The 21,558-nt window shown below is 35.9% G+C and overlaps 2 protein-coding genes across 3 annotated transcripts; one reads left to right on the plus strand and one right to left on the minus strand.

Annotated features, from left to right (window-relative positions):
- Positions 1-448: 448 nt before the first annotated feature.
- On the minus strand, positions 449-11,936 carry LOC100252440 (uncharacterized). Its single transcript, XM_002282061.5, has 15 exons — positions 11,318-11,936; positions 10,779-10,955; positions 10,563-10,687; positions 10,338-10,473; positions 9,738-9,887; positions 9,593-9,646; positions 5,079-5,174; positions 4,942-5,001; positions 4,739-4,813; positions 4,602-4,655; positions 4,274-4,375; positions 3,411-4,124; positions 3,137-3,271; positions 1,326-1,433; positions 449-1,028 (listed from the first exon to the last, which is right to left on the minus strand). The coding sequence occupies exons 1-15, from the start codon at positions 11,711-11,713 to the stop codon at positions 879-881; spliced, it is 2,532 nt and encodes an 843-aa protein (XP_002282097.1). The 5' UTR covers positions 11,714-11,936; the 3' UTR covers positions 449-878.
- A 646-nt stretch (positions 11,937-12,582) lies between these two features.
- LOC100247322 (D-cysteine desulfhydrase 2, mitochondrial) lies at positions 12,583-20,794 on the plus strand. Of its 2 annotated transcripts, XM_010652543.3 has the most exons (8): positions 12,629-12,744; positions 16,983-17,118; positions 17,210-17,303; positions 17,797-17,839; positions 17,933-18,280; positions 18,958-19,087; positions 19,208-19,384; positions 20,036-20,794. In XM_010652543.3, the coding sequence occupies exons 2-8, from the start codon at positions 17,042-17,044 to the stop codon at positions 20,277-20,279; spliced, it is 1,113 nt and encodes a 370-aa protein (XP_010650845.1). In that variant the 5' UTR covers positions 12,629-12,744; positions 16,983-17,041; the 3' UTR covers positions 20,280-20,794. The 2 variants fall into 2 exon arrangements, with proteins under 2 accessions (XP_002282104.1, XP_010650845.1); XM_002282068.4 differs by having other exon boundaries at positions 12,583-12,744; positions 16,983-17,303.
- Positions 20,795-21,558: the final 764 nt, after the last annotated feature.

The raw sequence follows: 21,558 nt of genomic DNA on the forward strand, positions 1-21,558 counted from the left end.
TTATTTAAATATTTACCATAATATTTGCAGTCGTTTTTAGGCACTTGGTCTATGGCATTATGGCACCATTGTAAATAATGGTAAAATATAGGATAATTTCTAGAGGCAATAAGAATAAGCATCCACATATAAAATTTATAACAGGGCAAAAAATTCAATTAAGACTGATAAATGAAAATTGAACCAAACCCACCTCAAAAAGTTTAATTTGATTTGATTTTTCACTCCCAATCTAATCAGATTTGTATCATATAAAATCGCTTATATTGATTCAACTCATTTTTTATCCAAAAACTGACCAAACTGTCTTAGTATACCACACTATGCGCTGCCTGTGCTACAATTTAAAAAGGGGAAATCATACAAGATGCATCACTTAAAACAAAGTAAAATTTTGGAGAACTTTTAATCTTTGGACTTCACAACATTTCCACGTCAGGTCCTACAGTTTTTGAAGGATGCTAAAATGTAAAGTTGTATATATATATATATATTTTTTTTTTGTTTTTACAATTTATCTAATGATCAGCCCATGAACAACCTTGGGCCGTGGATAACCAAAAAATACTTGGAACAAACAAATTGTACCGTTTCACCAACATCCATGTCCCCTCGAGACTTTCCATTACGCCAAAAAGAGAAGAGACTGAATCAATCACTGTTAATGAGACAACGGACTTGGTAGATAATTCACTAAACGGAATTATTTTTTTTCGTTGGCTTTCAAAATAATCAGCAACATACATTCCTACTGGAAAGAGAATTGGGAAAGGAAAATCACCCACCTTAAATACGCACGCACACACTCTCTCATCAGACAAAAAAAGGGGTAACAGAGTGTATTTTGAGCTATGGGAAGGACAGACACAAATCCCAAATCACTTCCATGCTTTCCTCCCACGAAACTGTTTACCAGAACGACGCTGTTGTTTCCTTTTCACCTCTCGTGATTTTTGTATCTTGGATCGCTTAGCAGCTAGAGGCATGGCCTTCTTGTGTTCCTTCTGCCGATTGCTCAAACCACCAGTCTGTACACAAACACAACAATAAAGGTAATCAGACAATGCAAAACAAAGCATCCACATGGAGCATCTCCTTGGTGGCACCCATGACATCTAACAGGAGGGAGAATAGAAGTTAGCATTTCTCAAATTTTATGGATTGGATCCCATGTATAATGCTTTTGTGCCCTCAATCAAGCACAATGCTCACCAAAAATTATTGAGAGTACCATATCTGACACTACATTCCACTTTACAGACAAAAGGAAAGGGAAAAATTACTATGATTCTGAAAATTAAGTACATAAAAGAAGCAAAACATACCTTCTTCTGTTTCACTGCAGCTCGGGCCTGGTACTTCCCTCTGTCCTCTCTCCCTGCTCTCACCAGTTCCAATCTTTCCTCTTTACTTAGCTTTTTCCTTATATTAACCTATAAAATGCATACAAAGAGAAGCCAGATATATTTGTATATAAGAATCAAACATAAAGTTGCAGACAGTCTTTCAAAGGGAAAGGAGATGAGGAAATACTCAAGAACATAATCTTTGCACAGAATTATTAAGCACTGAAAAAAAATGGGAATCAGTAAGGGATGAAAGATCAGCCGAACATCTCACAAATTTTTGCAACTTCAGAAAGGTTCAAACTAAACATGACTTTTCTTTTAAGTATACACGACCAGAATTTCTTAAACATACTTCAGTAGTATGCTGATGCATCCTTTTTTTCTCCATCAAGTTCAACTACCATATTCTCAAAGACCATTCTCAATTTTTTTGCTGATTCTGTCAGGCTGCTAGTTTCTCAAAATTTTCATGATTAATTTCTAATTACTTTCTGAAATATAAAATATTAATGGAGCCAAATAATTATGTCTGGTTCCCTAATACAGGAATTCTTGGAATTTATAGCGACATTCCTTTTAATAAATGGTTTAATGAAAAAGGGCACTAAGAGTTTAGCACACTACTGTTTTCACAGAGTGGATCACCTTTTTAAAAATGTTCTGTTTCTCAAATACAATGTGTGTGAACTTAGAAGTGAAAGGTACCAAATCCAAGCAGATTGGATTTTGATAGTAAAGTTGTTTCGTGCAATTTGGAAAAGAATCATGACGGGCAAAATTCCATTACTTTTTGCTATTACTAAGGATAGTGAGTGATCAATCACATTCCAGATTTCTCTCAACAAGAGAAGAAGACTGGTCCTAGGCTCAAGAACATAACCAATTCAGGAATATCCTTCAACCAACATCCTCTGCACAATTACTCCACAAGGGAAAATCAGTTAGACAACAAAATATAGGAATCTGCCTATTGTTCAAGTTGGCTCCTAAACCTCAAGTTCCTACCCTGTCACATCCCTATGAAATATCATCTTCATTTGGGCAACATTTTCTGAGAAAAGGGTTCCTAATATTAATAAACACAACTGTGAACACGATATACTCTTTGATTTGGATTCACCAGGGTGCTCCAAGCTTCTTTTGCTGATCATCTCACTGCTTGGTATTGGGAGGCTTTTGGCACTAGAGGAAAGGAAAGGTGCTTTATAATTGATCTTTTTATTTGGATCCTTTGAAAACAAAAGAACTCCAAAATTACAGGTTATGTGTGATTGGGGTGCGGAGGGGGGGTTGGTGGTGTTGTTTCTCAAAGGTGTTCAATGTGACCAAAAGAGTAAGAGCTCAGTTTTCAGCTTTCCTTCTCCTGCTTTCTTTCAGGGTCATTCCTATCCTTGTAAAACGACTGGTTGAATATTATTCTTAGTGGCTGTTTTTATAGCCTCTCAGACTTGTAGCTTTTCTCTAAGTCAGATTTGAATGGTATCCACCCCCTCCCTCTTTTTTCATTATAGTTTTTCAACAAAGTTTCCATTTATTAGAAAAAGAAAAAAAAACATTAGAAAAAGAAACTCATCATGCAAGCACGAGCACATAGCAACTTGAGGAAGTAAAAGTTATAGCATCTTGTTGTTTCTGTATTTTCTTCTCAACAATTTGCCTGTACTTCACCACAGTTTCCTGTTTATACCATCCAAGATGTGTATATTTTTTATCTGTAACTCCACGTTCACTTACAAGACACAATAAACAAGCTGATCGTACACAGGGCCAGCAAGCAGAAAACTTACCTCAAGCATAGCAGGATCCACTCGTTTAACACTCAGCTGATCAGAAGTTGGAATCTTAAAACCTGTTGATTTTGCATCTGAGCCTTTCCTTAACAACCCATGCTGAGCCAAAGCAAATTTGGCTTCCTCCTTTGCCTGATTATGGCCCAAAAGAAAAATGAGAAAAGAAGAAGAAGAAGAAGGAAATTTTCAAACTGAGAAGTGTCCCTTGATCCATGTAAATGTTATCCAAAAGTGTGAACTTTAACTCAGAAAAAGAAAAGTGGCAACATACCTTTAGGTCTTTAATCCGTTGGAAGTCTTCATTAGAAAGAATACCATCTGTTGAGTCCAATGGGGCATGCCCCATCTTTGCCCCTGCTAATCTCTTAAGAGCCCGAAGACTAGTATCAGCAGCATTCAATTGTCCCTCAAAATCCAAAGCCTTCCTCTTCCTTGCTTTAGATTTTTCTTCTCCAGTACCATCATTCCCATCATCATGGTCATTAGTTTTATGAGAACCATTAAATTCCTTCTCCCCCTCCTCTTCTTCCCCATCAACATCGTCACTGACACCATCATCATCATCCTCATCACCACTACCGCCGCTCTCATTGTCATCATCATCATCATCATCATCACTGACATCAACAGAATCATCATCAGTAATATTATTGCCATCTTCATCTTCAGCCACTTCTGCAACTTGTACATCATTAGTGCTATCTTTTCTGAAAAGGTCAGAATTATGATTGTCTAGCTCATTTTGTTCACCATCACTAGCAGCAAACTTCACATCACTATCATGACTATCATCACAATCACTGAATCCAGTCTCATCAGAATTGTCATCATTCACATCATCATCATCATCATCATCATCATCATGTTGTAATAACTCAGCACCAGGAACACTACTGACAACATTCACTTCTCCAAACGCTTTTGGCTTTGCCTTTGGGTCAGTAGGTCGTCCACGATCTTTTTTAATCAGCAGAGAAGGGCAAATCTGCAAGTAAAAGATATAGTTTTTTTAATGAGAAGGTATAAGAAATAGTTAGTCTTGATAAATTAATCATGCATGCACTCGCATGAGCACAAACACACACATGTAAGCACACAAACAGAGAGAGAGAGAGAGAGAGAGAGATCTAATACCTCTCTAAATAATGTAATGAGTGAACGAGCTGCTGTTGAAACAGCTTTCTCATGTGATTTCTTATACAAAACAAGGTCTTGCAGCAAGTCTTCCGTCATCAACTAGCCATCAGCAATAAAATACACAATTGGCAGAGTTTCCAAGTTGAAGCATGAAAATGAATGGCACAGAAAAACCAAGGAATTAAAAAGTCAGAACATAAAGAACATGTGTCAAATTACTTGAACTGAAACAACTATTGACATTAGATCAAAGATATACATATAAACTCATCAACATTTGGAAATGAAAGGTAAAAGGGACTAATAACACGGATAGGTTGTATACCAAAGGTATGCGCAGACATATTTCCCTTACTACATTCAGTCCCACAGCAATAGCCTAACAAAAGAAAAGGTCAAAGTCAATGATCAATCCATTGCCAACGAAAAACATTTTAATTTTATCCAGTTTCTGTACAATACCTCTGTCCGTGAACGATCATGTACAAACTGATTTACGATTTGTTTGAATAGTGGTTCAACTGCATCAGGAGGCACCTGGTTAAAACAGGATTAATTGAATTAGCAAGAGGGGAATAGAAAATTAACAAGGAGCAACAAAAAAAAGGGCTAAATTGATTGGATTCTATAGATTGTTAAGATCCAATCATAAAACTGTATTGTACCATGTCATGGCATGCCTGAACTGCCGCTGCAAGTAAATTTGTGACATCACGTTGATGGGGCTGCAAACACCAAAAGCATACTTCAAATTAAGAAAGAGAACAAGCAACAATTTCATTGCATCAGCAGGACAACATACCTGAACATATTTCTGGAGAAAAGGATAAAAATTTAGTAAAATCAACCGGTGAAGCCCAACTGTTCGAGCAATTACTTTCAACATCATCATCTTAACCTACATAGGACAAACAAAAAATAAACATACGCATGCATGAGGTGATTTTCCAAATACATGAAACATGAAATTAGCAGCTCAAGTTGACATGGTAAGAAGCTGACCAGATATAAAACTAAAAAAAAGACAAAAAAAACAGAACTTCATCTACCAAATAGGAAGAATTCTGTGACTCATTCTAGTCAAGTTTTTGAACCTTAACTGAAGGTTCCATGAAGTAAAATGATAAATTAAGCAAAAGTTGACTCATGAGTCATTACAACATCCAAAGTGTCATTGTCCTAATTATTAGCCATACAAATCTTCTCTAGAATATTGGTTAAATACCATGATCAATTTAATATTGAAAATAGCCAAAAATAATTTAATGCTAAGAGTAATGACAATAAAGGAAAATAATGGAATCCTTCCTAGCTGCAACAAGTTCTCCAGAATGAAGATGACAATAGATGTCAAGTTTGCCGACACCCCAAAATCATAGTTCTCCATCTTTTTTTTTTTATAAATGAGCACAAAATATATTAAAAAAGGTCGGAAGGCCACAAAGCATACAGGGAGTATACAAAGCAGCCACAAAGCAAAAAATGCATAAACAGAACAACCTCACCAGCCCTTAAGGAGCCGCTAACCACTCCAAGAAGCCTAAAAGCGAAGAGGACTCCTCTCCCATATACACCTTAGCCCAACTCCACAAACTACATACAAAAGAATTCTTGAGTGTCTGAATAGCTAAAGAACCCCCTCTAAAAGCTAACCTATTTCTTTCCTTCCAAACCGTCCAAAAAATACACAACGGGATGAAATTCTAAATCTTTTTCCTCTTTTTGCCCACAAAAGGGCCCCTCCAACAAAATAGCACCTTTTTGACTATCTCTGGGAACACCCACTTAACCCTAAACAAGGCAAGGACGATCTTCCAGAGGACCCTGACCACTGTACAGTGTAAAAGAATGTGATTTACATTTTCCTCTTCACAGCCACACAAATAACAACGATTAGGGAGCTGCTACCCTCGCTTTTGAAGCCTATCCAACGTGAGGATTTTTTCCCAAGTGGCCTCCCACACAAAGAAAGCAACTTTGGTTGGGACCTTATCCACCCAAATGCTCTTTTTCGGAAAGACAAGGGGATTGGGGGCAGCCAACAAATTATAAGCCTCCCGAATCCGAAAAATATCAAGACCCCCTCCTTTCCATAACACTGAGTCCTCTTCTGAGGACATCCTGAAGTCCCTTAGCAAAAGAAGCAGCTTTCTATTAAATCCAGCTCCCAATCATTAGAATCTCTAGACAATCTGAGATTCTACCCTCCTTGACCAAGGCTTGAATCCCACACTTCATTGACCGTTGCATTTCTAAAGACCGCCATGGCATAAAGCTGGGGAAAATTTTGGGACAGTGCTGCATTGCCGCACCAATGGTCGGTCCAGAACTTGACCTTAGTCCCCCTCCCCACCTTGAACTCCATGTTATCCCAACACCAACTTGCCTCCTTCAGGATCTCCTTCCAAACCCCCACTCCAAAAGTACCACGAGCTTCATTAGTTCTCCAACCACATCCCTCTTGGCCATACTTCACCCTGATCACCTTCTTCCAAAATAAATCTTTTTCAAAGGCAAATCTCCAAATCTGCTTACCCAGCAAAGCCTTGTTCAATAACACAATCTTCCTAATGCCAAGACCCCCCGTCTTCTTTTGAGTGCATACCACCTCCCAATTGATTAAGTGGATTTTCCTTTCTAGGCTTCCCCCTCCCCAAAGAAAATCTCTTTGTAATTTTTCAAGCCTTTTTACCACTAACTTGGGCATTTTGAAAAGGGACAATTGGTAGATGGGAATGCTGACCAATGTACTTTTAATGAGGGTAATTCTCTCGCCCTTAGACAAATAATGCCTTTTCCAAAGAGCTAATCTTCTCATTCTTTCCTCCACCCCATCCCACATAGACAAGGCCTTGTGATGGGCTCCAAGGGGCAGCCCCAAATACTTAACAGGAAGACCCCCCACTCTGCACCCTAACTCCATAGCCATTTCCTCAATATCTTCAACCTCCCCAACAGGAATTAATTCACTCTTGGCCAGATTAATCCTAACACTAGAAGCCGCCTCAAACCACGCCAAAATCCAGCCAAGATGAGTTAGATGCTCCTTCCTTGCTTCACAGAAGATAATTGTGTCATCAGCAAAGAGCAAGTGGGACACATTCATCTCCATCCCCTCTCTCCCTCTAAGTCTACAACAAAAAATGAAGCCCCTCTCAACAACCCTTCTTATGAGTGCACTCAGCACTTCCATACCTAGAACAAAAAGGTAAGGAGAAATGGGATATCCTTGACGCAGCCCCTTAGAGCTGGAAAAGAAGCCTGCTGGCACCCCGTTGACAAGAACAGAAAATTTTGCAGTTGAGATGCATCACCAAATCCATTCCATCCAACGAGACCCAAAGCCCATCTTATGCAAAACCTTCATAAGGAAGTTCCAATTAATACTATCATAGGCTTTTTCAATATCCAATTTGCAAACCAGCCCTTTCTCATTCCGCTTCTGCCAATAATCAACCACTTCATTAGCTATAAGAGAGGCGCCCAGAATCTGTCTTCCCCTCACAAACGCATTTTGATCCGCCGAGACCACCTTACCTAACACCTTATTCAGCCTATTGGCCAGCACTTTGGCCAGAAGCTTGTACAGCCCCCCTAAAAGGCTGATGGGCCGAAAATCCCCGAGATCCTCAGCCCCACCTTTTTTTGGGATAAGGACCAAGAAGGTAGTATTTAGGCTTTTAGCAAAAGATTTCTCGTCATAAAATTCCTTAAACAGCTCTACAACCTCCTCCTTCACAAAATCCCAACAAGATTGCCAAAAGGCCACAATAAACCCATTCGGGCTTGGAGCCTTGTCTCCGTTCATTTCCATCAGAGCTAAGAAAATTTCTTCCTCAGTAAAGGGCGTCTCTAGAGCTTCAGCTTCATTGTGGTTTAGACATTGAAGGTGCAACCCCTCAATGCCAGCTCTTCAACCTGGCTCTTCCAAGAGCTGATGCTGAAAAGCATCCACAATCCCCTCCCTCACCTCCCGCTCCTCAGCCAACTCCACCCCATTGATCTTAATTCTGTCCAAAGAGTTGTTTCTCCAGTGGGCGTTGGCCATCCAGTGGAAAAACCATGTGTTCTTATCCCCTTCCTTTAGCCACAACTCCCTTAACAATTGTCTCCAATGGGTTTCTTCCAAGAGTACCCACTTTTTAAAGGTTTCCTTAGCTTCATTTTTCAATTCCGTTTCTCTTTCTGACAGGCCCCTATCACATTCCACCCTATCCCAAAAATCAACTTGCTGGAGAGCTGAGCTTTTATTAACTTCCAGCCTACCAAACACATCCCTGTTCCAAACTTTAATTTTCTCCTTCAACACCTTCATCTTAGCAGTCAGTCTAAAGCTGGCCCTCCCTCTCCTCCCCGCTCCCTGCCACCAATCCCGAAGGAGATCCTTAAAACCATCAACCTTTAGCCACATGTTTTCAAACCTGAATTGTGAGGGTCCCCGACTTAGCCCGCCACCCTTCAACAGAATGGGGAAGTGATCTGAAGTAGGCCTGGAAAGCCTACTTTGGACAACCCCCCTAAACAAATCAAGCCAACTTTGAGTCACCAGGAAACGATCCAGTCTAGCCCAGGACTGATTGTTCCTACCCTCGCTCCAGGAGAACACACCCCCTTGTAGAGGGAGATCTAGGAGCTCTAGATCATCAACCACCTGAGCAAACCTTCTCATTGCTCCACTTAAACTACCTTGACTACTCCTTTCCCTTTGGGAGAGGGTGACATTAAAGTCGCCCCCTAAACACCAGGGATCGTCCCATATGCCCCTTATTGCCCCTAGCTCCTCCCACATAGACTCCCTTTCCTTCCTGGTGAACGGCCCCTAGACTCCAGTGAAAATCCAAACAAGCCCATCTCCATCCAGGAAAATTTTCTTCCAAAATCATTATAAGAAACAGCATCAAATTTCTCTTCCCACCTTTGACACCTCCATTTAATACTTTTCCCTCCTTTCTCTCGTGCTTAAATCAGCAACGCCACTTTCCAATTATTCCCAAGCCCTAATTTCCCCGCATTACACAAATCTAAGTGTTTTTTTTTTAAAAAAATATTTATAGTTATTACACAAATCTAAGTGTGTGCCACCTTTAATTGATGATGACAGCCAGAAAACTGGTATGCCAACAACAATTAACAATATTAAAAAAAAAAAAAAACTATCCCTACCATGCAAACTTACAAAAGGAGAAACTTTAAGCAGGAAAAGACATTAGTGAAACGCACAGATCAATAGAAGTAGCTCAAACATCAGTTGCAGTACTAGTCTATCAGCAAAGAGACAAATAAAATATACCAGAATAAAACATCAAAGAGTTCTACCTCAAACCGTTCATTGCATGTTTGAAGACGAGAGAATAGTTTCTCAGAAAATCCCTGTTATAGAATATAAGTTAGAAATCTTCTTGATCCTGTGGATATAGAGTAATTAAGAATTGGAATAAGATGATCATATGTAAACAAAAACCTGCGCATCTTTCAGATGGTTAAGTGGTGAATAGTTATTTGAAATCACTTTTTCTGATGATAGGCGCTGCTTCCTTTTCATATTACGAATCACACGCTGCAATTTTGCCTTTTTTTTCTTCTTGCTTGCAAGTGTACCTTTATGGTGTGCCTGAAGTCCAATAAGAAATAACAACATTAGAATTAACATGATGTGTAGTCTAAATTTTACAGAGGAGCTACAGAAAACATTTTCAACTATCAAAGCATTACAGAAAACCTATCCATCCTGAAAAAGAAAGCATTTCAGGGAACTTTTACTGTTTTGTACCCCCTAAAAATTGGATAATCTAACACTTTATGCTCATGGAGGATGAAAATAAAGGACACTGAAACCAAAACAACAATTAATCTAAATCAATTTCCAATTTCTTGGTAATAATTGATACAGTTCAATATCGATGGAATCATATGGATATGTGGTGTTTACTTCATTAAATAAGGGTTGGTAATATATTCTTATATACCAGGAATCATCATGCATTAGAAGAATTATTAGTCTCAGGAGAAATTAGGATACTCTAAATTGCAAGGAGTTACCAAGTCATATGGCACAACTGACCTTATAAACATCCCCTTTACTTAGGACAACTTGAGGCTTTTGGGGAGTCTCATCTTCACTGCTTGAACCGTCACTGTCATCATCATCTTCAATCTTTTCATAGTCAAGAAGAAAGGATAAAGCAGCAATCATGATCCTAAATAATTCAGGTACAGATAGTAGTTCATTAGTTGCTTAAATTAAGCCCAGGAAATGATACAACAAACATCTAAGAAAAATGCACACCTCGATGATGAATGAAAACATGCTGTACAGACTGCATTGGCGGTTCTATCATCAAACCACACCTTTCTGCGATGAAGATCACAAAGTGTGATAAGCGATCTCTTAGCTTGTGCTTCATCCTCTTGCTATCACAACATATAATTCAAAAAGGAGTTTGGAACAGCTCGAAAATCTGGAATCATATGACAGAAGCACAGGAAAAGGAGAATTACTAACCTGTAGCATCGGAAACAATATGTTTTGAAGTGCACGATTCTGAGCCTCATTCTTATGCTTCTGGTTCATTCTCTTGATACTATGAACAACATGAGAAAATGCCAATTTTCTCAAAGCCCTATCACCGAGAGTTTGAAGCTCCAAGAACAATGCAAGAGTGTCACCAATATCAACTATCTACTAAACAAGAATATGTGTCAATAGATTTTTGAATATTATGATTGTAGCGTTAAGGTTCAGTTGAGTGGAGGTTTATTATTTCTCCAGTCCCAAATAATTAAAAATCCAGGTTCAAAAAATTCAACATTTTCTCGTCTTTTTCATTTTTCTGTAGCCAAACAAACACATGTTCCATTCCATTGCGTTCCCATGATAAAATCATTTGACCAAAATTTGTTTTTGTTTTTGTTTTTTGGGTCCAAAATCATGAGGAACATATACATTCAAGACTCGACTTTTTGTGTAAAAATTTCTACGGAGAGGCCATCAAATCCAACAAAAAAAAGGTAAAAAATGTTAGAAAAAGAAGTCCCACATACCTTCCGATTGATGAGAAGAATGAGGGCTTGAGCAACATGGCAGCGAAGCGACGATGGAAGCGAACGAGCGGTTGAGCGGAGGAACTGAGCGAGTTGTTTGGGGAACTCAGCGAGATGTTTGGGGTAAAATGGGGTGAGGTGAGACAAGAAGACGGCCCTGTCGCCAAGGTCCTTGGCGACAGCGGGGTCGGTGTCCACGCCGCTGATGGAGGTGAAGACAGCTTGCTGTTGGAAGAGCTCGAGGGAGGAGTTGAATTGGCTGTAGAGGAGGAGGAGTTCGGACTCGTAACCTTCTGGGTCACACTTCATCTTGGATTGCAGCGCTGGGAGGCTCAGTTTCTCGGAGGTCCTGCCGGAGGCAGAGAGCGCCTCCGAATTCACGTGTTGAGGCCGCATTGTCTGGTTGCGCAAAGCAGACGACTCAAGAGAAACCCTAGAAAAACCCTTGAAGGGAAATGGAGTTGGGGTGCAGCTTTCCGGGTTTGCCCGATCTAATCCAAATCTAATGGAACGGGTTGGCCCCGGTGCAACTTTCCCAAATCCAATCCAACTTGCCCGAATCCAAATATATGCTTTTGGGCCAGTTTGATACTCAGCTTGAAATTGGGTTAAGCTTTTTTTTTTTCAATCCAAACTCAAAAGGCTAAAAATGGAAAAAAAAAATCTAATCATTTTGTAGTTTTTCTTATTAGTTCTGATTTATATGAAAAAATTCTTTATACCATATAAGTATGAGTTTCTCTTTAATCCTATATACTTGTTTTAAAACTGTGAAGACCCTTTAAATTTAAAATAAGTAATATTCATATTGTTAATCCTATATATTTGTTTTAAAACTGTAAGAACCTTTTAAGGATAAAGTAAATAATATTTATATTGTTAGATATGGGTTATTATAAATGATATCAGTACCGATTTTTGACTATAATGTGAGAGTTTATTTGATTCTATGAGAAATATCTATTTATTTAATTCTGTAATATTGTGTAATACAACAAAGACATTGTATTTATATGAAAAAAATTTTATGATACTACGTAAGTATGAATTTTTAACTTGTAGACAATGTAAAAATTTATTTGGGTTTAGAATGAATAATATCTATATGGTTGGAAATGAATTATTATATTTTATCATTTTTTTTTTAAATTTTCATCCGATATTTATCAAAATTTCTATAAAATCTAGTCATCAATATTTTACCCATTTCCAATATTTCGATCTTTCACTAATGGCAAAAACTTATTTTAAATTGTACGGTTACTTAAAAGCATAACTGCAAGGGAACCAGCCTTCAAATACGCATTTATCCTCTTAGCCGGATGGTTTCCATTGCTGTGCCTCTGCTGAATATGAAGCTTCACCGTCTACCAAGGCATCCTCCACTTTCATCCTTGGGAAATGATTTCCGTTCAACCACTTCTCAGGTCTCTCTCTATATCTCTTCCACCGTTTATAATTTTCTTTACTTGTCGCTAATGGGACATTTGTAAGTTAAACAGATGATGAATTGTTTAGAAAATTAGGGTTTGGTTCAATTCTGTGGTTGGGATCATGTGATAAACTGATTATTAGTTCAGATACTAAGGATCTTGATATGGGTTCGATATCTATTACTTTCCCAGTATTCGTGATAAAATCTCATTCTGTTATTTACAACTATTTGCCTTTCTGAGTAAGTATTCCAGGAAAGAATCTATAATTGTGCAGTTCTATACTAACAAATTGAGCTTTAGTTCCAAACGGATTAAACAAAATTTCAGGATTACATCCATTAGAGCATCAATGTAGTAACTGTGGGCAGTGGATATTGGTTAGTGCTTAGTCTATAGCAATGTAAGTTTTTGTTCTGTTTCTAGTCATACTGCACTATAAAGTACAAACATGTTAGAATTAGCCATAGAAAGTAAGGGGTGTCTGATAAAATAGCTAGCTACTTATTACTGAAAAAATTAAAATTATAAAAACACCTATTTTTTATTGAGTTATGTTAATATTGAATTTCTTTTAGCATCAAATCTTTTGTTTCTAGTTATTTAATATAATAAAATTAGAATTCCGAATAAACTCTTCCTAATTTTTGTAAGAACTATTTTTTCATTAAAGGGTTAATGAAGAAACTGAAAATTGTGATTATATTTCTCTAAATGATTTTGATAAAAAAATAAAAATTATTCTGAAATAAAGTAAGTAATACATTATTTTTTATCTACTATAAACTATTTATGCTATATAAGATTTTTTTTTTTGGTTGCAATTTTCATACTATAATTTGTTTTTATTGATTTTCTTATTGTATGTTTCTTAAAAAAAAAATATACTATATTTAGTTATTAAAAAAAATTGACAAAAAATTAGAAAGATAAAATAGAAGGAAAAATGGTGAATAAAATTTCCTTTAGTTCATTATTCATAAAAATTTTGAGAAAAATAAATTTAAATTGTTAATAAATACACTAAGGTTGCAACTTGGGCGGGTTGGTCGAGTTGATGACTAACCCGAGCCTAACTTGAATTGAGAAACAATCAACCTGACCTTTAACTTGAGGTACTCAGTCCAAGCTCAACACAACCTCATTTTTATAAACTCTGATTGATTCTCTGGTTGGTTGGGTTAAATTCAGGTTGATCGGGTTAAACTTAAGTTGATCGAGTTAAACTTGGGTTGATCGGGTTGCATAATTCAAAATCCATTCATAATGGTTTTTAAAAAACTTTTTTTTTTCTATATATTTATACCATAAATTAAAATAACAAATAACACAAAATTTCAAGATAATAATAAAAAAGTAAAAATAAACTTATATATCTTTTAAAAAAAATGAAAAAATATATGAAAAAAAATAAAAATAAACTTATAAGTCTTTTTTTAAAAAAATTTAAAAGCATATGATATAATTATAATTTAACATTTTTTCTTTGAAATCTAAAAAGAAAATGGATATTATCATATAGGATAATAAACATATTAAATCGGGCTTGGGTTAGGCTTAGGTTATTCGAACCTTAGCTCGAGCCCAACCCAAATTGAGCTCGGGTTGAGAAAACTTAACCCAAGCTCAACTTGAGTAATGAAAATGTTTGTCCAAGCCTATCCAAATATCGGGTTGGGATCAAGTTGGGTTGGGCCAACTTGTCCAAGTTGCAACCTTAAAATGCACATTCTTAAACTTTCCTTATTATTTTTTTAGGAAAATATTTTAAAATTTTCCATAATATTTTCTTTCTTCTTCTTATTATTATTATTATTTTTTGTATCTCATTTTCCTTGAGGAGAATGATTTTTCTTAATATTTTTCCCTTTTCATAGCATTTTTCAAGAACCGAACACACTGTAAATAGTTTTTATTAAAATAAAAAAATATTATGATGAAGCAAATTATATGATTCATTGTCTTTTTATTATTATTATTTACTTTTTATGAGATATTTTTAGGGTAAAGTTAAATTATGTTTAATCATAAATCTACATATAATTCATTTATTCTTTATAGTCAAATTAATTAAGATAAAAAAACATAGTAGCAAAATGGGTGGATTTATGAGAAGTACTCTGAATCTTTTTTTAAATTAAAATTAAACTTTTTTAAAAATAAAGTTTTTATTATATAAAATAAAAATAAAATTACAAAGGAAAAATTTATTTAATTAATTCTATTCTTATAATCAAAATTTTGAAGTTAATACATAGTTTTGAATGAAGGTTTAATATCAATTTTTTCCCTAGTGGAAGGTAAGTACCAAGAAACTTTTTAAACATTTATATTTCTTTTGAATTAAATGATGATTAGAAAATAGTCATTACATTTTTGTAGATTAAAAAATAACAATATTTTGTATAGTTTTAATTCTAACATATGAAATTATATTATTAAATAAGATTTAATCACTTAAACAATATATTTTTTATTTTCATGGTGTATAATGCTTAAATTTTTAAAGATGTCATATGATAATTATAAGGTTAAAATTTGTAAAAAGGAATCATTTTTAGACTTAAACTATTTTCATTATCAAATGGTCAAATCACATTCAACACTTAAACCTAAGATAATATCAAATACTTTTCACTTCTATTAATCCAACACTTACAATTTAGCACAAAGGTTTTTAAGTATTTAATTTCTAGTTTTATCAAACACCAACTAAGACTTCTTTCCAAAACAAATAAATGTTATTAATCATATCAATATGATTTATTTTGCTGACATTTTTAGGGATGTTTAATTTGTTTGAGGATTGTCTTTACACGCATTATGCTTAATCAAGTGCATTGAACAAGATTTGGGTATATAAGGATATACATAAGAGACAAACATGGGATCCTTGTGACTTGATAGGTAGTTGACGACCATTTATGAATTTGAGCAATTTAGTAGAGGTCGTAATGCATCACCTTTCATTTGTGAAATTACTTGTCTTGGTCATTAGAATTGGATTCTGAGGTGAATGTGCCTAGTGTATGTGTAATAGATTGAACTAGACCTATAAAGATGTGTGTCATAAATGCTATTAGTTGGACTTGTACTTTCTCTAATGTACTATGTTGCATGTGTTTTCAATCTTGAAAGGTCATTGAGCTAATGTTGAATTAATAATTGTTTTGAGTTTATACTGGAGTGAGATTTTAAAATGATCATATATTCTTGTTTTATTGGATGATTATTTAATTCAACTTGTAGTAAAATGGATCTTGAATATAGAACCATGATATCTTGGTATTTGAGACAATTTATCATCTTAAGTAATCCTAAGATTAATGATCAAGTTTAATCCATGGTCATTGTAATTCCATTAAGTTGGAATTTGATTTTCATCCTAACTTCCTAAGGAATATAGATATTTCAATTGATCCATAGAAATAAAATGGATTTATGACATAAAGATGTAATTCAAATAGTGTATAACAAATTCCAATTCAAATTATAACTATTGGTTCATAGGGAACATCATGCAATGGTATTATAGGATGTGGACAAAACATTTATTGGGTAATTACTTCATCATAATTTTCATTGAACTGCAATTAATCTTCTTTGGTGGGGTAAAGATTAATTACAGCCCTTGTAAAATTATTCTATGGGAGCTAGTTATTCTATGGGTCTTAGTGGTCCCCATTCAAGCTATTTAATTAAGCATACAATTAATTAATTGAGCAATTGGAGAATTGGGTTGCGCCATGTAGTCTTGGGTGTAATATAAGGGTCGTGGCTAAGGCTATGTCACCAAGGGTAGTTTGGTTTTTATGTCCTATCCTAAGGTCTATATAAGCACTCTTGTGCTTTATGGAAGATACACTTGAAAAGAATACCCTATGAAACATCACCCACACAAACTTGCAATGGTTACATATGAAAGAATAGCATTGAGAGGGAAAATCCTTGGTGATTGAAGCAGCTTAACCAAAGCTTTTTTCTTCAAATGTAGGTATAATGTGCAAATACTATGATCAATGGGTGGATTGAATGAATAATTTTTCCTCTGCATTCATGTCTTTTGAATCCCATAAAACTAAGATAGGTTGTTGGTTTGCATCTAGCCTTTATTATTATGTCATTATTATTACATCTTTTTTTTTTCTTTTTTGTTGCTTTTGTTTACAATTAAGATTGGTTTTGGAGCATTGTGTCCAATGGTTGATCAATGATTTTCTCTTAATTTCTAGGGCGTTTCTGAGCTCAAACTGTGTGGTGAGGAGTTCGTGACAAAATTACTTGACAGAAGATGGACATTACTCAACCCAAATACCACAATTCATCAAATAAAGCTTTCTACTATGCTACATGGGAATGGACTGCTTGGTAACATTTCCTTCTCAAGCGATACTCATCCATCGTTAGGTCATGGCACTGCGGATAATTGCAATCAAGACCCATCCTTCTATGTTGTCAGGGATGATTTGTTGCATCCACTGGTAAACGGTAATAAAGCAAGAAAACTGGATGGACTACTTCCTCTTGTTGAAGATCATTCAGTGACTGATGTGGTTAGATGGTTTTCTTTTCCCATTTAATACAGCGTTATCTAGAGTTTTACCTTTCCATTTAAGACAGCTATTGCTTTTAGTCGCCCTATTCCATCTAAGATGGCTTTGATGATGGAAATATGTGATACATATACATTCTCCTGGCCTATCATAGTTGGATGAGTTTCTAGCATGAGATTTGATGCTAATTTCTTTGATGATACTCTTTTTTGTGCTATACATCAAGTTCAAGAGACTGAACTCACTGAACAAATATGAAAAGTAGTTTTATAAGATTTCTACAACAAATGGTTATCAAAATTTAATCATGTTGGCATTTGCATATTTTTTGGGTGGATTTTGTTAAATGGTGGATCTCAGCCCTTGCATGTTCTCAACATGCAATGTTTGCTTCTTTTTCCTTGATAGACATGCAAGTTACAGTGTCAAATAATGCTCATTCATTTTTGGGGACTTCCAGAATAAAATAACATCTTGTTGGGATACTTTCTAGGTTTCATGTGGAGGTTGTCAAAGTGCACATGCAGCAGCAGTTGGTAGGTGATTTCCAGTTGCTGTTATACTAGAATTTTCCTCTGAAATTTGTTCAGTCAAGTGATATTCCTTTTATTGATTTGCATATTGTGAAGCTGTTTCATGTGCTGAGAGAGGACTAAAATCACATTTGCTGCTACGAGGGGAACGACCTGAAATTCTGACAGGCTACAATCTGATTTCCACATTATATGGAAATGTGAAATATGTTCCAAGATCTCTTTATGCCAAGAGGGAAGAAATGCTCACCAGGCATGCTGATTTGGTGGCAGGCAACAGTGGTTCTGTTGTGTGGTTCAATGATCTTCTTGAGACCTCTTTTACAACTCAAACATCTGGAAAACCAAATCTTGTGCAAATTGATGCTCATATGAATGCTGATAGTCATCCAAGAAAGGTTGCTATTATCAATGAAGGTGCAGCAGATGCTGTAGGTTTACTTGGTAAGATTGGATTTGTATTTTAGGTGATTAGTGCCATATCTTAGCTGGGTTTGCAAACTATGAATCTGCATGTCTTTTAGGGCTTGTGTAACATTTCCAGCTCCTATTCCTCCTATGCGAGAATAGACTTAACATACAGAAATATTAATGCATCTGCTTCTCCCATGAAACTTGTGTAGATGGTTTATTTAGTCTCAATCATATGCATGGTGCAAATGAGGGTGAGTGGGTATGTTGCCCTCTCTTATGCTTAAAACATATCAAATTGATGGTAATGACAGACAGTGGAATTCTTTTGAGTGATCAGAAGAAGTATGGCCAATGAAATAGATAAGAACTTATAATGTGTAGTGTCAGATGCTATGGTCTCCTTTTTGGTTATCTCTCTTCTATTTACAACCCCCTTTTTTGGGTTCTCTAGTGACTATTGGTTGATGGTTTTCATAGTGTCCTGAATGACAGTTTATGAAAGACTAATTTTGATTATGTTAGGCTATCTTTTCTTCATATCTGTAGTCATTTGCTGACTTATTTTGTGGTTCTTGTAGGTCTTTTATCTTACAAAATGTATATTATAGTAATAGTTTTGGGCTTCAAGTTGGCTCTTGTTTCCTTGAAACAATAACTACTTTATTGCTACAATTGCTTCACTCAATTATGGTTTTTTCTCTCCATAGGTATGATTCGCCTTGTGCAGTACTTGTCCCAGAACCATTTATTTGGAAAGGAGAGGACCTTAAAAATTGTTGTAGATGCTGGTACTGGGACAACAGCTGTTGGTTTAGGACTTGGAGCCTTATGTTTAGGGTGTGTTCCAGTTTGTATTACATATAAAATGATTGCTTTTACTTCCATGTAAGGTTTGGACTTTTGTATAAGCATGCTATGTTGGACTCAGAATAGTAAAGACTGCTGTTGTTTTGTCAGGCTCTCATGGGAGGTAACTGGAGTCATGTTGGCTGATACCGTTGATGGTTACAGAAAAAAGGAGAAATGCTTAATTTCCGATTTCAAGCACTGTACTGCTTTTCATCATATTGATCATGTCCTCAAGGGGATGGATGGTGGGATTGTTCATTGGGTAGAACGTGACCATCCAAGGAAGTGAGTAATGATATGTTGTCATAGTTACTGATCTTTTTCTTATACTCAATGGTATTGTTCCAAACCCATTCAATTAATTCTCGTTGCCGACCACCATAGGAAACTAAGTTCATTGCTTCTATATGTAATCATGCAAACATGAATTATGTTCCATTCTTTTTTTCATAAACATGAATTATTTAGAAAAAAAAAAAAGAGGTAAATGGAAAGGAAGTGTCCTTCAAGGAGAAAAAAAAATGTTTTAAACAACAAAAAATAAGGAATGAAACTAACATCTCTCTGTTACTAGTTATCACAATGATGATATATCCAGGGTCTGGTAATTCCAAAATCTACTTTTCACTCCATAAAGGAGCCACATATTAGTGGGAATTTTGGGTCATGTTGATCTGAAGATAAGAGAATTTAATTCGTTGCTGTTTGAAATGGTTAGGCCCACCCAATCCTTTTGACTCCTCTTTTACAACCTTGATGGACTGACCTTTTATATTTATTATCTTTACCTTTGGAAAGTTCAAAAACCAATCACTATTTCTTTGCATTTTGACTTGCTAGAAGTCTGTCTTAAATGATGTGTATATTTTAAGTATTGAGATGATTCTTATTCTAGTCACTATTCTTAACTGAGAGGTTTCTTTTATTCCCTTCCAGATTCGGCAATGTGAAGAAAGGGGAAGTAGAAGCATGCCAACAAATTGCACAACAAACTGGTATTCTAGTGGATCCCATATATACTTTAGCTGCTTGGGAACTGGCAACACTACTTAGTCAAGAGGAAGCTAAAGGGGGTGCAAAAGTGGTGATGCTTCACACAGGGGGTACACTAGGCATGTTTGGATTAGCACAGAGGTACAAGTCTTACTTCCATGCAGTCAAAGATGGACTGCTTGTTTAACTAGTAATGGAGAATTTTATGTTTGCTCCATCTTAACTTCTAACTCATATGTGACATAGAAATGAAGAGAAACCCAATGCCTGTTGCTCAGAGCTTGAGCATAGTGGTATGTAGCCTTTTGTTCTCCTTTTATATTTTCCCAGCTCCATCAACAATACTTGTCCAACAGTCCAAGTACCTTCATGCATCAATCTGAGGAACTGCCTAGACTTTGCAGAATCAACAACCATGTACCATCATGCATCCTGCAAATTCATGAGCTCTACTACTATAAAAGAACATATAGAGTGTTCAGTTAAGTGGCCAGGACCCCAATGTTAATCGAGTGACTAGAGTCTGAGGTGAGGGGAACTGGACCTGGCTTTGCTCTGTACTGAGTACACTTGATGAGCTTTAAGATGCTGTAAAAAGACATTGTGATCTACCACAAGCCTCTGTTTTTGTTGCAGATGTCCAACAGTACTTTTAGTCTTTTACTTATTCATTTTGTTATCAAATAAGATGATTTGGTCTCACATCTTTTTACCTTGGATGATTCTTACTTTATTGTCATCAATGTCATGGCTCCAGAAGCCTGGATCCAGTACTTGGAAACATATGGATAAGTCCAATTTGAGCAGGTAATATGTTGAGGTGTTGGTCAGAGTATTTTCCCCTTTGTTTTTGAATTTCTTGTTTGGGTGGCAAACATTGTCATATTCAAATTTTGCTGGGAATGGGCTGAATTTGGATTTGAATGGGGCACCCCAAATCAAATTGGGATTAAAATCTGCCTCTAGTCTTGGGAATTCAGCCAAAATACAGAATGTTCAATTCAAAATTGGGAAAAATTGAAGAACATCTCTTTTTTCTTTGTTCTTTGTTCTTTGTTCTTTGTTCTTTATTTATTTATTTTTTGGGTTTGACTGAGAATTGGGATGAATTTCTAAAAATTTGCTTGAAATTTTCCTTTTATAAAAACTGTTAGTTTTGAGTTGCTTGTTTGATTTTCACAGAACTTTGATTATTTGGATGGTGTTGGATTTGAGCAGAAAACAAATCTGCCTCTACTTGGAATATGTGAATTAATACACAGACAGTTGGGTCTTAAGATGGGATGAAGACTTGTGTCCACTTCATATCCCTGCAGGTTCAATTTTAATGTTGTCTTCCCTTCCACCCCTCAACTCATGCCTTGCTCTGCATGTAAAAACAATTTTAGTCTTTGACTATGTTTAATTTTCAGAAATTACTAAGGAAAGGAAAAAAAAAATGCTAAGACTATGTTTGATTCCTGCAA

Source organism: Vitis vinifera, chromosome 1 (assembly GCF_030704535.1).
Source record: "Vitis vinifera cultivar Pinot Noir 40024 chromosome 1, ASM3070453v1".
NCBI lineage: Eukaryota > Viridiplantae > Streptophyta > Magnoliopsida > Vitales > Vitaceae > Vitis > Vitis vinifera.

What these genes read in the sequence shown, in the direction of transcription:
- LOC100252440 (XM_002282061.5), bottom strand. Translation starts at nt 11,713, where the DNA reads ATGCGGCCTCAACACGTGAATTCGGAGGCGCTCTCTGCCTCCGGCAGG. An exon ending in TATGTCTGCGCATACCTTTG is followed by an intron (nt 4,376 to 4,601) that starts GTATACAACCTA and finishes GCTGATGGCTAG; the next exon opens with TTGATGACGGAAGACTTGCT. An exon ending in TCATTACATTATTTAGAGAG is followed by an intron (nt 4,125 to 4,273) that starts GTATTAGATCTC and finishes TTTTACTTGCAG; the next exon opens with ATTTGCCCTTCTCTGCTGAT.
- LOC100247322 (XM_002282068.4), top strand. Translation starts at nt 12,640, where the DNA reads ATGGTTTCCATTGCTGTGCCTCTGCTGAATATGAAGCTTCACCGTCTA. An exon ending in ATCATTCAGTGACTGATGTG is followed by an intron (nt 17,304 to 17,796) that starts GTTAGATGGTTT and finishes GATACTTTCTAG; the next exon opens with GTTTCATGTGGAGGTTGTCA. An exon ending in TGCACATGCAGCAGCAGTTG is followed by an intron (nt 17,840 to 17,932) that starts GTAGGTGATTTC and finishes CATATTGTGAAG; the next exon opens with CTGTTTCATGTGCTGAGAGA.